The sequence below is a fragment of the Penicillium canescens genome (genome assembly GCF_028828765.1).
Source record: "Penicillium canescens strain IBT 15451 chromosome Unknown utg000005l_segment0_segment0, whole genome shotgun sequence".
NCBI lineage: Eukaryota > Fungi > Ascomycota > Eurotiomycetes > Eurotiales > Aspergillaceae > Penicillium > Penicillium canescens.
Genome location: NW_026703967.1, coordinates 2,719,019 through 2,733,066, shown reverse-complemented (window position 1 = coordinate 2,733,066; position 14,048 = coordinate 2,719,019). Strand labels below are relative to the sequence as shown.

Here is a 14,048-nt window from a genome sequence, read left to right as displayed (position 1 = left end):
TTCGCAGTCGTAAACTAGCCCGGCTCCGTGTCTTTCAATTTGAAATAGATCTTGGCACCTTTGTTGATATGACCCTCGGCGATGGCTGATTGTCGAAGAGGGGACAAGGGAGGATTGAATGTAATATATCCGAGACAGTTGCTGTTGGATAGATTAGTGTGAATAGGAGGAGAAATGGTGTGTGGAGAATGGCTTATAGCGGTATAGTCGAAACGACGGTCTTTGCCTTTAGATACTCGCCATGCGAAGTCACGACCGTCACTCCATATGCAACATGATTGATCCCTATCACGGTCGTTCTAAACAGAATATCACTACCTTTAGATTGTGTCTTTGGTTTAGATCGCGTGCTGCGATGAGACCAGCAAATCCCGCACCAAATACGACATCGGAAATGGGGTCTTTATTCCGACTGGTTCTATTCAAATTGATACAGCTAAGACAGAGGACGATCGATGGAAACGCACTTTATTGCCTATTCTGACTTGTATTGCAGAAAATCACATACTTGGTATCTTCTCCGCAATATATACATCCCAACACCCAATGCAAGTTCGAATGACCAATCTATCACGATTTGCTCAATGTTCTACTTCCAAATTTCCACGCAATAGAATAGATCCTCGAAGAAAATGTAACTGTACTGCCTCGAGGGAAGTAGAAGGTATCACCTGCTCCAATTTTGCAGTTTTCCCAGACTCATCCCAAAATGACATTTCACCTAGAAGATTTATTTTCCTTCAGAGAAGTTCTGGGATTCTATACCTTCCAAAGTGATTCCAACCTCATCATACTCATAAGCCGGAGGTGTAGGTTCTGGAACCTTTTCGATGCGGAACCATGCTCCAACAATGGGATTTGCAACCTGCTCATTTTCCGTCTCAAGATAGTCGGCTGTATGAAAGTCGGAGTCAGTTCGATGATATTGAAAATTAAAAGGGACGCCGCATCATTGACAGGCCTACCGAAGTAAACATTCGGTATACCTCGGAAATTGGGGATTTTGAAGATCTCAGACTTGTCTTTGATCTGAAACAACACCATTTTCAACGTAGGGAGCCAAGACGCTTGTTGCAATATAATGGTTCCAAGTCTTGGTTGCCTTCTTGTCTATTGTGGTCGTTGACTTTTGAGATACTTCTTGGTGGGAGTTCAGATGTGTTGGCCAATCGCGTTCATTGTCGCACTAATTTCCTAATCGGGATAGAAAGAACGATGACTGCATTAGTGGTATCTTTGGATGGACTATAATCCTTAGATGCTCGGCAAGAGGTAAGAGATTGCAACTCTATGTTTTATTGCTTAGATGTGGAGTGATAACCTATCACTTTAAACTAACGAACAACGCTACACAATTTACATAGAACCATGACACTTGAAATAAAAAGAGATGTCATTATCATTGAAATATGATTCAAACTCGCTATCAGTTGAGTGATGAGATTGCACATGTTCCGTTCCCACCTAATGGACAGAACCATCCATAACAGGCCCTTCGTAAACTTTTCGGCCTTTCCAAAACCAGTAAACCATGCTGAAGATGAGAACCACACCAAAAATCAGTGATGCATAGTTCATATTCACAGGTGTGACGGGCTGGTACGAAGGGAACAACATGAATATACACGTGAACCCCAAATATACCAGGGAGATGATGTTGACCGGCACACCGAAGCCTCCAAGCTTCCATGGCCCATAGGTCAAGATCTCTGGTGTACACAAACGACGCCAAAACATAAAAATAACTGGCAGCATGTATGAAACATGAAGTCCGAAGACTGCGAGAGAAAGGATTGCGTTGAATGCCGTGGTCGAGCCAATGTTGACAAAGCCAAGAATAAAAAGGAATACAAAGACGGTTACTACCGACCAGATGGGAACCCGATCTTTTTTGCTAACCCTTGAAAGCAGATTTGATAAGGGAAAGGCTAGATATTCCATGTCAGTGTCAGTGTCAGTGCTGAAAAGATTGTCTCGAAGACCAACATACCTTTATCACGAGCCAAGCACCAGAGCATACGCGCTGTCGATGCCATCAGCGGAATAGTGGCCAGAGAAGCTATCACAATGAGGGTGCAAGTCATAGCAGTCGCAGCAGCTGGGCTACCAGTAACACTGTTGAAGATCTCAATGATCGGAAACCCCGTAGTAGAGTTGAGCGCGGTCGCCATATCCCCCATACAAAAGAGAATTGCCAGCAAAAATGCAAATCCCATAACACCATTGATAACAAGAGATCCAAGCATACACCATGGAACAGAAACCGCTGGGTTCAGCATTTCTTCACAGAGATGAATTGCACCATCATATCCTTGTGTCACAATGTCAGCTTGGGTATGCCTTTCACATAATGACTGTTGCTTACCGGCTAAAACATAACAGCTTGAAAGCATTCCAATACTCCAAGAAACACCATCACTGGACCAGCCCGAGTTGTTTTGGAACAATGTAAACACAAAGCTGGCTGAGTGTCTGACCGGAGCACACACCCACATGACCACGAAGACCACGATGAATGCAACAATATGTATAATGAGAGAGGCATCTTCAATCAAAGCCATCAGACGAGTTCCCCATACGTTCATCACGCCTGACCCCAGTAATAGTGCCCAGTATATCATCGTTCCGTGCCATCGTTGGAAGACATATGATTCGGAGTTGAGCGTGATGAGGCCTTGGACCATTGTTGCGGCCAGGAAGGGTGCACTGGCTGTGAAGGCAACCCAGCCAAAGGTTCCTAAGACACAATTAGCTCAAGTCAAGCCCACTTTCGCTTTGGACTCACCTATCCATCCCGTGAGCCAACTGAGAATGTACTGCCATTTCTTCGGAGCAAGCTTTGCGACGAAATGGTATTGTCCACCAGCGGTAGGGTACCTAGCCACACTGTTAGCTCACACTCCGATATTCCGATGAACTCGAACTTACATTGAGGTCATTTCACCCAGCGATGCAGCAGTTGCTACAGCACCAATGAAGGCCACTAGATGTCCATGTCAGTATCTTACAATCCGCCAGCTTTAGTAATGTTCCGTACCTACCAATAAAACCATAAAATAATGAGACCGGGCCCCCACTGACCAAGGCTGAAACCATTGTACTGTCCGCCGCCTCGATGAGCCTCGTTCCAAGTAACCAAGTCAACGTACTTACCTTGATAGAGCCTCCCATGTTGCCATCAACACCGCAGCCATAGACAAAATAGTCAAAGGAGAATAATTCCGCTGCAAAAGAGGACAAAATAAATCAATACATTGGCTTTAGGAACGAAGATTTGACTAATTACCTTCAGGCGCACTTCACTAAGAACCCCTTCACCCTCATCCTTATATGAGGAGAGACCATCCTCAACGCTTTTCTTGGTTCTTTCATCCATTTCCAGTGGAGTTCCAAGTAATAAGGAAGAAAGTAGGCGTTTCGATCTGGAATTTCGGTAGCTGCAATATTTATACGAACATAAAGTATCAAAAGTGGCAAACCTATGCTGCCTGACTATAAACTGTAAGTATGTGATAAACGGAATAAACATGTGTCTATCCGTTATGCGGCTTATCTCCTCCTGAATGCGGGGTTTCCGAGATTCCGAACCGAGTACGGGTGGTTGATAAAGCATACTGTCTAGGGAGTCAAGATGATTGGATATACACGTTCTAAATACGGCTGTCTGACTATTTTCTCCAAGAAAAGTACCAGTACCGGTCTGATTCAATTGGTTGTGATCCATCTAATTTATACTGACGTCCACGAGAGGGCATGGGGTACCGAGTGGTACTGCGGAACTAAAGCTAACATTCAAGACTAGACTCATCTGGGAGAGGAAGTACTCGGAAAACCGATTGGTCTTCCAATGCTGATTGTGCGTTTCTAATTGGACCATGGTCTAGGGAGGACTGCCAGCTCTTAGTTCCACTTATTGGGCTGATTTTGCCATCTTATAAAGTATGTTTAGTGTCGGATATGCCTAGGCTAGAAAAATCGCGGACCATCGCGGATCATTCCGCACAATTATAGAATCACGCACGTTATAACCGAGGGATTGGGGTTTGGACCGTCATGAGGAAGCGAGCATGCAGTGGCGTGGGAACGTCATTAGCATCTTCCCGGAATTTCCTTTGTAATATCTTCTGAAAATGTGATGCAACATAAGATACACACCCACATAGACATTGCATTGCTTTGCTATCTCCGAAAGGACGTCCTATCCAAAGATAGACTCCAAGCGTTCCTCATCATGACCTCCATCCAATGTGTCATGCCCAACATACCAGATCCCAATGCTTGATTATTATAACCCGCAGTATCAGACGTATTCCACACCAGCTCGAGTAGCTGCCGAGCATGAGCGATTGGCTCAAGAGCAACAAATTCATGCATAAATCCAAGCCTGTTTCGAACGAAGGAGCGCCAATGATGAATCATATAGTCGGTAGTGCGTATAATACATAGTTCCCGTCCAATCGTTGGACTTGGACTGATCCTTCAGGTATTGTTGCCATGCTGTTGAGGATACTGGTTGTTAATGTGATAATGAGTTTTGGCGCGGCTCGTCAAAATGGTGTCGTTAGGGTTATGGTATTGATTTGTCCACCTGGACATTTTAGTCGCTTGCCACGAGGCCAGGGAAGCTGAGATAGATTAAATCTTCTGGCCCTTGGTCAAGAGAAAAGATGCCATAGCTTCCCAGTAGGCCATGATCCCTCCCATGAAACTAAAATGATTGCCCGGATTACGGCTGCCTAGGTTGTTTGATGCTTCCCCTGGTTGATCTGCTTCATAATCCTTGAACAAGATGTGAGCAGTCCGGAGATGAACTAAATCAGTTGATGATGCATTATACCAAGACTAAAAAGGAGATCTATTAGTTTCGCACCAAAAGTCCACCAAACGTGTGTTTACAGAAGTCATTCCCAGTAGAATACTACCAAGGAGAGACATGCCTTTTGTCGTTTTCGATGTCTTCAATTCCATTTCCGACGTCAAAACAGAAATGGCTGCTTTACGATGGTCCAGCACAACATTGGTCATCTCTGCCCTTCTCTGGAAAAGTTGAGCAGCCGACATGGCCATCACACATTGGAAAATCAACGCGTAAGTGTACATGATAGCTCCGACATAAGAGCGTAATAGATTGTAGAGAGAGTCAAAGCAAGAATTGATAGGACAGACAACAAAGAAGTAGTAATCTAAAAGGATGGATTCTTGCGTTTCGATTTGTATTGGTGGTGATAGGCAAAGATATTGCAAAGGAGCATTTGATGGCTGAGATATATCCCAGAGATCAGGTATATTCGCTATACCCGCCAAATTGACTTCAGTATCACCATAGATAGCATGATTGGACCCGTTCGAATTAGGTTCTGCTGGTTTGCGAGGCGTCTCGTGGGTTGGAGCCGGTAGTGTCGTAGATTCCACAGAGTTGCTCGCCTTGTTCGAGTTCCGATGCATGAATAATTCATGCTTTTGTGATCACTGGACTAAGCGTAGGAGTCCAGGACACCGAAGTCACTTTTTTAAGCAGGAACCACAGCAGGGAGACTTCTCGTCACATTTGATGCGCTACAACAAGTCAGAGAATTAGGCAAAGGGCGTCAGCAGATTTAAGCTCATAACACGAACACGCTGCTTACAAGACGAGCATCCAGCTGTAATTTTATATGTCAGCTTAAAGTGCTTCCAAGTTTTGCTGATGACCATTGATGGCCCTGACGGTGAAAATGAAAATATACCTCGAGACTTGGCTGATCTACGACCAGAAGATAGAATAGACCGATTAGATAGTACAGACATGATGGCCTGAATACTACTCATCATCAACAGATATATGACAAGGAAAGAAAGAAGAGGAGCTTTACGGCGGGAGAGGCCGGCAATGGTAAGGCCTTTTTTGATAGACGTTGATACCTGATAGACGTTGATACCTGATAGACGTTGATTCCTGACGTATATAATGAGACGATACTTGGAACATATATATCATTCATTATCTGCACCATGGATTGAAACACTGATTAAACAACAAACAAGTTCCAACATATTTGTTTCGTGTCGAAATATACTGTGAATACCTGAGGAACCAATGCCAAGACCGCTATACCCGAAATGGACCGCTAACCTCGACCCGTCACCCTGGCTCTTCAATGTTCTCGTTCTCTGCTGATATTCAACAACATCGGTCTTGATCTGCAATTATAATGTTTTCTCAATCAGCGCGTCGGTTTACACCGTCCATGTTGACTTTCCAATCCGTGCGTGCTCCTATCAGCCGACGCACCTTCACCTCCACAGATGCCACAATGAACTCATCCCCAAAACCCAGTGCCTACAAGGAAGGGGTATGTATCTGATTGTGCTAAACGTTTCCTTGGCTTATGCTTTCAGCTGCTGATCCCTATCAGATGAATCAATATAAGACCTTCACGGGCCCCTTCGCCAAGGTCTTCCTAGGAGGCGTGTTCGTCTACCAGGTGATCTATTGGACGTGGCTGAAGTTGGAGATGGATGAGACTAAGGTAAAAAAGAATGGTCGGCTATCCCTTCACCTTCTATCGATTAAGTATACATATTGCTAACTTCTTCGCAGAGCAAGTGGCCGTGCTAGAAAAACAGGCCCGGGAAATCGCCGACTCCCAGAAATAATACCAATCTTGAAAATTCTGTATAATAGATGTATTCTGAAGCTAAGCACCGTATCTAATCGTGTCTCAATCAATTGGCAATGACAATTCCAAACTCAAGACTCAACAGTCCCAAAACACCAGACATTGCAAAAAAATCTATATTAAACCCAGCCAATAATTTATTAGTATGCCCAACATGTCATACAGCAGCAAGCTTACGCTTCCGCTGCCCAACAGCAGCAGCCTTTCTAGGAGGATTCTTCAACACAGGGTGGCACGCAACATCTAAACTCTGATCCATCTCATCAACCGAAGACGAAGACGAAGATGAAGACGGAAACCGCCAATCCTGCCCCCTTTCCCCCTTCTTAAAATGATCCCGATCAATATGATTAAACCGCTCATCCAGAGCCGCGGCACCATCACTCCGGAGAGGAATCCGTCGATCACAGAACCCACACCAGAACTGTGACCCGTCTGTCAGATCGAGTCGGTTCTTGCTGGCCGATGCTGCGACTTCATATTCATTAATGCCGTGCACACGCACGTGCTGCGTATACGTTTCTATCCTGCCGAATACCCGCTCGCATGGGGCTCCCTTGTGCGCATCGTGGGCTGTGCAGATCCAGCTTGGGACGTGGAGATGTTGGGAGGTTTCATGACGTTTCCAGTCGGCTTTGCTGCCGAAGGATTTGGCGCAGTGCGGGAATGTGCAGCCGTATGGTCTTTCGTGGCGTTTTTGGTGTTTCCTAGTGTTGGTTAGTACCTTGGATGATGAGAGAGTCGAGAGACCGGGATTGGGATTTACTGACTTCATTTCACAGCGCAGCCGGGTTCGCTTGGGGCATGCATCACATTGGAACCAGCCTCTTTTGTCGCTGTTTGGGTCTTGAGTGGTGGAGTCATTGTCGTCTGATAGCCGTTCCAGGGCTACTGAGAAGACCTTCTGTAACATTTGTCTTTGGGGGTGGGAGAGTTGAGAGTTGTCGGACTCGAGATCGATTCCCTCGTCGATATTTTGGCTTGATTTGCGTCCGCGGTTGTTTATCATTTTCGTCATGGCATTGATGAGGTTGTCGGCTGCGTCTGTGACGGACCCGTCGGGCTTTGCCTTGCCCCGTTCCATGGAGGGATCTTGGCTTGTTGATGGCAAGCCCCATGGGCTGAAGGTAGATAATTGAGATGGTTCAAAGCCGGCAATTGATTTGCCGTATTGGGTGGGCTTGGGGATGGCGGCACCGAATGTGAACAGACCGGTCTTTTCTTGGAAGATGGACTCGAGCTCGGTGGTGGATTGGACCGATAATACATCTTCCTGTTCTTCGGAAACTGATTCGTCTCGGGAGCTACGCTCGTCAAAGCTCTGTCCTGCTTGACGGCTGTTGACTTTGTCGTACCAGTCCATAGACCTGCCATGGGTTAGCATTAAATGAAATTTATCTCAACTGGATATAAAGTCAAACTTACTTCTTCAGTAGCGCATCTCCATCCTCTTCGTGATGCATCCGGTTGAGGTGTTGCTTGAAGTTATCCAAGCGCGGCCATCTCTTATTTGGCCGTGGACAGCTCGAGCCGAAGCACATATACATCATCTTGGGCCCACGCTCAGGCTCCTTGTTGTGCACACATTTCTTATGACGGGCAAGGTCATTGATAGTCCCGAATCCTTCCTTGCGAGGACAATTCGGTTCGTCGCATTTGAATAGCTTGCGATGGCGAGCCTCGTGTTTCCTACAACCATAGCATCAGTTCGCTGAACAAAAATCGACCAAAAGGAACAAAAACATACCTCTTATCCGAAGGACACTTCCCACTCCACTCACAAGCGGGATGATCACACTTAAAAACTCCATCAAACATCTGCGACGGCGACCTAGCAAGTTCCGAAGTAAATGAAGACCCAGACCCAGACGCATAACGAGAATGAGCAAACGAAGGCGCGGAACCTGCCGCATTCTCCTTCACACCCATCTGCGGACTAGACGAATCCACTCCATATGTCGAAGCGACAACCGACTGAGCCGCACAACTCGTACTCCCATACCCCGAATCCGCGGAATAGCTACCCATATACTGACTCCCACTCTCAGAGGGGTCACTATAGTGATGATGCGACAGGCAGTATTCCTGCTCGGGTAAGGGCGCGGACATGTTCATATGTGACAGAGACGACGAGGCCGGGACGCCAGTGAGCAGGAGTGGATTCCAGGCATCTTGATCGGCTGTTAGGCGGGATGGGTAGCTTGAATAGTACAGATCTCTTGGGTTGGACCACTGGTTCAGGAAAGAGGAAGTGTCGAGAGATAATTCTGATCCGAGATGGAGGTCTAGGAGGGGTTGGGATGAGTCGAAGGGGAGAGACGAGGACTTGAGATCGAGATGCGATCTATCCATGCCTTGAAGAACATCTGTGGAGTCGTTCCAGCCGGAGTCCTGGGGGTGGGGGTTAGTATATAATTGGTGTCTGGTATTTAGTATATAGGATAGGGGCACGAACCTCCATGTTGATAGGTAAAAAAAAGTTAGAGAGGCTGCCCCGGATAGAGTATAGAAAAAGAATGGAGAATATCAAGTCAGATCCAACAGGAAACACGGGAGGGGGCAAAGTATTAAATGTCTCCCTCATGCATACAAATGCCAAAACCCAACACGCGAGAGACACGCTCCACATCGCCCCGAGCCGACTTCACCACGCGGAATGTATAATTATCACAAAAAGTAAAGTTCGCCCTCGCGTGCCAGCGTGGAATGCAAGTCAGTCATCCCTTGATTGCACAGCCCCGGCTACTTATCTTAACTTATACAGAATAAGTTACTATACATGTACAGTTGCATTATTTGGATTATAGATGAGGCTTATTAGCTTATTGCCTAGTCATTAGATCCATCTCCACTGAAGATCCCGATATCCCCGAGTTGGATCAGCCTATATACATTGATACAAGTATAGTCAGCTTACAAATAACAAACCTACACGTACGCACAACGTAAGCCGGCACATCCCCTGCACGAGGCATGCAAGACAAAAAAAAAAAAAAAAAAAAAAAAAAAAAAAAGGAAACTCAGCCTACGAAGATCCCGAACGAAACAGGGAGGAGGCTGCAGCAAGTAAGGATCGCATCGGACTCTGACAGGGTGTGCGATCGGCATGGGAGGGTGGTGATCGGCGATGCCATGTTGCAAGGGATGAAATAGTGCACGTTTAAGCGAAGAATACGATGTGCAGGGGGATTTGACTCTGAGACCTGAAACGCGGTGAAAGTTTGATTTGGGCGTCGATCTCATGTCTCATCTCTCATAAAGATATTGCCATTCAGCTATTCAACTATCCACGGATAGCGGATGTAGTTCGCGTGGAACTAGGGAGTGGTTCATTTCAACCCGTGGATCCTGAATCCGCTCTAGTACCAAATAGGAAAAGTACAAATACAATATGATGCCTCATATGCTATGCGTGTCCGGTTTTTACGGTCTGCAACGGAGTTCCCTAAATATGTGGTGATGTAAAGGGGGTTATCATAGCCATCATTCCGACATAACTCGCTAAAAGTGGCAGATTCCGTTTCTGCTCATGTGCCACCTGTGGCGCTATAGCCGATGAAAATTGATGCAAATTGCCTGCCAATGACAAGGGGGAATAAGAAAGAGACATTCGAAAAAAGAAAAAGAAGAAAAACGAAAAGAATAGAGGGTGAAGAGAGGATAAGAGTGATCAAGGGAGTAGAATCACATCCGGGAAGAACAACCCGAGGAATAAGTGGCAGAAGAGTAGTTAACGTCGGGTTGATAAGCATAAGTGCCGTCTGCGGGGTACAAGGACTGAACCTGCATCGGATACGAGTTCATAGCTTCCGTCTCTGGAGTTCTTGGCCTTGGAACGGCGTAGGGCGGGTACGTCAATGAGTTCTGATGCAGGGGATGAGTCTGGGCCTGAGCATGAGCCTGTGACGGGTGGAGCGCTGAGCCGAACTGGCCCACTCCGTACGCATACTGGTCAGGGGTGAGCGAATCAGTCATGGACTCTGGCATGGACTCGGGCTCCTCGATGAGTGGACTGCCAGAGATAGTGGGGAACTCGACTGGCGGGCCGTTAAATGAGAACGCAGGGATGGCCGTGCTAGTGTTTCGGGTCGTGTAGTTGTTTGATGACGTTTCGAGCGGTTCATGTCCATACGCAAGAGAGGGATAGGTTGCGGATGATCCGCGAACTGGTTCCTCCTTGAGGTTGGCATGGCTGGTCAGGTTGGCAGGGCTTGGGGCGCTCGGCTTTACTAGATGTAAGACAGGCATGGCGAGTTGCTCCATGTGTTTGCCAAGGTGGACCGACAATTTCCTCCAGTCGCTACAGACATTCCCGCAGAATCGACATGGCTCTGATTGGGCGGTTCGGTCGGTCTCATGCCGACATTCTTCGACCATTTGCCATAAGCGTTTAACATCCTTTTCTCTTCGGTTGTTCGGCGCAATATCGGCTTCAGAGGCCTTACCGGTCTTGAGCTTGGGCTCTGGCATTTTGTGTTCTCGTACCAAATGCTGGACAAAGTTATCTTTCCGGAAGCACGTATGATGGCATTCGGAGAATGCGCAGGTCCACCATTCCAGCTGTCGGTGTTTTTCGTTCTCGTGGCGGACCCAGTCTGCTTTACGCTTGAATGACTTGGGCTCGGTACAGCGAGGGAATGTACAAGTGAATGGTTGAATGTCCTCTTGAACGTGTTTAGACCAGTCGGAGGGTTTTTGGAACTTCTTAACCTCGAAGCAAATCGGACACTCGAACTGAGCAGGGAGGTGATTGACCGGCGGAGGAGGCACTCCGGGTGGGTATTGTGCTGCAACCCCTGTACCGTCACTTGTAGCATGTTGTTTCTCATTTCCTGGACTGAAGCTTTTGACTCGGAATTGACTCTGGCCTGTCTCGGATTCGATAGGAGCCTTGGATTGCGGTAGGACAGTAGCCTTCCCGCCCTGGGAGAAACAAAATGTGCGAGACTTGCATGTCTGATTGGCGACCGCATGAGAGTGGTTTTGCTGCAATCCGACCAGGAGCTTATAGCGGCGATCTTGTTCATGTGCAAGACGGTGAAGCAAGGCCGGCTCAAGTCTCGGATTCAATTGCATGATCTGCGATTTGAACCCTTCAATTGTCGGGTCTGGGAGACTCTGGACAGCTGGGAAGTCCATTACAATGCCCTTGGTGGCATTGTTATCGTTCTCACCAATGGGTTCTATGTCTAGGAATGTACTTCTTGGTGTATAGGCAGCATCTGAGCTGAACCTCCCAGGTGAGGTAATGTTCGGGACTGGTGGTCCACCATGAGCGGTCATCAAATTGATCAACCCGGGGCTGGAGGGTCGGGGAACTTCACTTCTGCTTCGTCCTCGGCCCTTAAGCGGGAGACTTAATGAATTTCTCTCGGGATTTGGTGAGGGTGCGGGTGAGACCGCTTGGACGGAGCGACTACCCCCAACGGCGGCCATTTGACTAGACATGGAAAGGAGTGCGTTGGTCAAGCTCGGTGACCGTGAATGCCGACGGGTTGAGAAGACATTCCGGGGCGAGTAACTCGGTTTCGGTTGGGGTTCCGGTTCTTCACGCGGCTGAATGCCAGGGTAGGTGCTGGATTGACTGATGATGGATAAGTCGGAAGCTTGACGCTTCAGCTTCGAAGACGCCTGGATCCACGGACGCTTTAAAAGGCTGGTACGCTTCTTCGGTTGATCCCCCAATGTAAATTTCTCAAGAGATGTAGCAACGTTGATAATGCTGTTGTTATCGATTGTCGCTGTAAGCGATGCCGTTTCCAGATCTCGAACGCGTTTCTGGAAAGCTATCATAGCATCGGTGGAGCTAGTCGGCTGCATCGCTTCTGATCTAGGCGTCGAGTCACGAGGTGGATCGTGCCAGGGGTATAAACGGAGGCCTTCATCTGGTTGATTCGGCCCAAGCGATGAATAGATCTCCGGTGTGCTGCGATCATATCTGCCTGGATCATCGACAATGGCCGGTATAGAGTCCGAACCAGTGGCTATACTTTCCTCGTCCTCGCTGAGCAATTCGTCACTGCTTTCGTGTACCAGAACTCCGGGTCCGGGGAACGAGCGGTCCACGGAGCGACATTTCAAACTGAAATAGTCCTCTTCTTTCAGGGGACGGTCTCCAGTGCTCCTCGCTCGAAGTCTGCTTGGGACATGGTGTCGGCGCGGAGGACTAGGTGGTTCATCGCCGGTCTCGCTGTTAGCCCTGCTCACAGTTACAGACCAGTGTGTGATGTCTTCATTCTTCTCCTCTCTTTCTCGCTTTATGAGGACATCGTTGGGACTCGGCACATATTCATTTCCACGAGAGGATGGGTCGAGGCCAGCTAAGTGTGTAGAAGGGTGTCGAATCCATGTGCCGTTAGGAGATCGCTTGACCGAGACAGATGAATTGGATTTGTGATCATCCGATTCACTACCTTCGGACTCGCTCGATAGATCGTTCGGGTCCGCTGCGGATAAATGCGCAGAGGACTGGCTGCGGTGCCTCTGGTGGCCAGTTGTGCGTCCTTTGGGTGAATCGCCTCGAGAGAAAGTTTCAATCTTGAAAACGGGGCTCCTTCCCCTAGTCATGTCCGATGCCAACTCGTTATTTGGCTCCTGGTTAGTCGTGACGCCGAGTCGGGATGGCTCATTTAATGGGACGTAAGAGACACCGAGACCAGCTTGGTAAGTACTAGGAATTGACTGCACGGCGTTGGTATCGTCGATTTCTAGACTTGGCAGGGCGCCCGATGAATTCTGATTTTGCTCCGAGCTTGTCCTTGTCCACTTAAAAACATTGGGGGCCATGGGCGAAGACCATGCGGAATTGACAGGTACGGAGGTGTCTGTCCGGTAGGATGAAAAGCTCTCATCTCGCCAGCTACTCGAGCCACTGGCCAATTCAATCGCCTGCGGTTCGACAAAAGCATTGTCGGAAAGCGGGGAGGTACACGCGCTGTTATAATCATTTCGTGGGTCCAAATAGCCCGTCTGCAGTGTGGAGTCGATCCGAGCGTCCTCAGGGGAGCCCAATGTCTGCCCAGGACTCCCCGACGGTGTTAATCGAATGGCACTGGCTTGAAAATAGATTTCTTCCGGGTCGGATGTTGCAGACAAATAGGGATCTGGCGCGTGACGATCTTGAAGCGCATTGTCTGGTGAAAGCCCCTGACTGTGGGGCGAGGCCAGCGACATATTTGAGTTGCTGTTTATTTCTCAAGATCGAGCGCAAATGTCCGCCTTGAGCACAGGCGACTTCAAAGAGGCCGATCAAAGGCGATGTGGTCCATGCAGGTTCGAAATTATATAGGCGATTAAAACTGTCTGTCGGTCCGGCCCTAAATAAGGTGGGCTATGTTGAAGAACTTCCAACACGGAAGTGACAACAAGTTGAAGATATGAAGAGAGACA

The 14,048-nt window shown here is 47.8% G+C and overlaps 5 protein-coding genes across 5 annotated transcripts; 1 reads left to right on the top strand and 4 right to left on the bottom strand.

Moving 5' to 3' along the window:
• Nucleotides 1-730: 730 nt before the first annotated feature.
• On the bottom strand, nt 731-1,044 carry N7446_008640 (uncharacterized protein; the record flags this gene model as incomplete). Its single annotated transcript, XM_058517385.1, has 2 exons — nt 731-894; nt 966-1,044. 2 exons carry the CDS (start codon nt 1,042-1,044, stop codon nt 731-733), a joined length of 243 nt encoding a protein of 80 aa, XP_058371031.1.
• A 420-nt stretch (nt 1,045-1,464) lies between these two features.
• Nucleotides 1,465-3,194, bottom strand: N7446_008639 (putative GABA permease; the record flags this gene model as incomplete). Its single annotated transcript, XM_058517384.1, has 7 exons — nt 1,465-1,928; nt 1,991-2,311; nt 2,366-2,737; nt 2,786-2,877; nt 2,929-2,983; nt 3,042-3,100; nt 3,154-3,194. The coding sequence occupies 7 exons, from the start codon at nt 3,192-3,194 to the stop codon at nt 1,465-1,467; spliced, it is 1,404 nt and encodes a 467-aa protein (XP_058371030.1).
• A 3,033-nt stretch (nt 3,195-6,227) lies between these two features.
• N7446_008638 (uncharacterized protein) lies at nt 6,228-6,636 on the top strand (the record flags this gene model as incomplete). The annotated part of the gene is made up of 3 exons (XM_058517383.1): nt 6,228-6,332; nt 6,396-6,522; nt 6,581-6,636. The coding sequence occupies 3 exons, from the start codon at nt 6,228-6,230 to the stop codon at nt 6,634-6,636; spliced, it is 288 nt and encodes a 95-aa protein (XP_058371029.1).
• Nucleotides 6,637-6,816: 180 nt separating this feature from the next.
• N7446_008637 (putative C2H2 finger domain protein) lies at nt 6,817-9,120 on the bottom strand (the record flags this gene model as incomplete). The annotated part of the gene is made up of 5 exons (XM_058517382.1): nt 6,817-7,366; nt 7,430-8,026; nt 8,085-8,348; nt 8,407-9,050; nt 9,115-9,120. 5 exons carry the CDS (start codon nt 9,118-9,120, stop codon nt 6,817-6,819), a joined length of 2,061 nt encoding a protein of 686 aa, XP_058371028.1.
• Nucleotides 9,121-10,343: 1,223 nt separating this feature from the next.
• On the bottom strand, nt 10,344-13,832 carry N7446_008636 (putative C2H2 finger domain protein; the record flags this gene model as incomplete). The annotated part of the gene is made up of 1 exon (XM_058517381.1): nt 10,344-13,832. The coding sequence occupies one exon, from the start codon at nt 13,830-13,832 to the stop codon at nt 10,344-10,346; it is 3,489 nt and encodes a 1,162-aa protein (XP_058371027.1).
• Nucleotides 13,833-14,048: the final 216 nt, after the last annotated feature.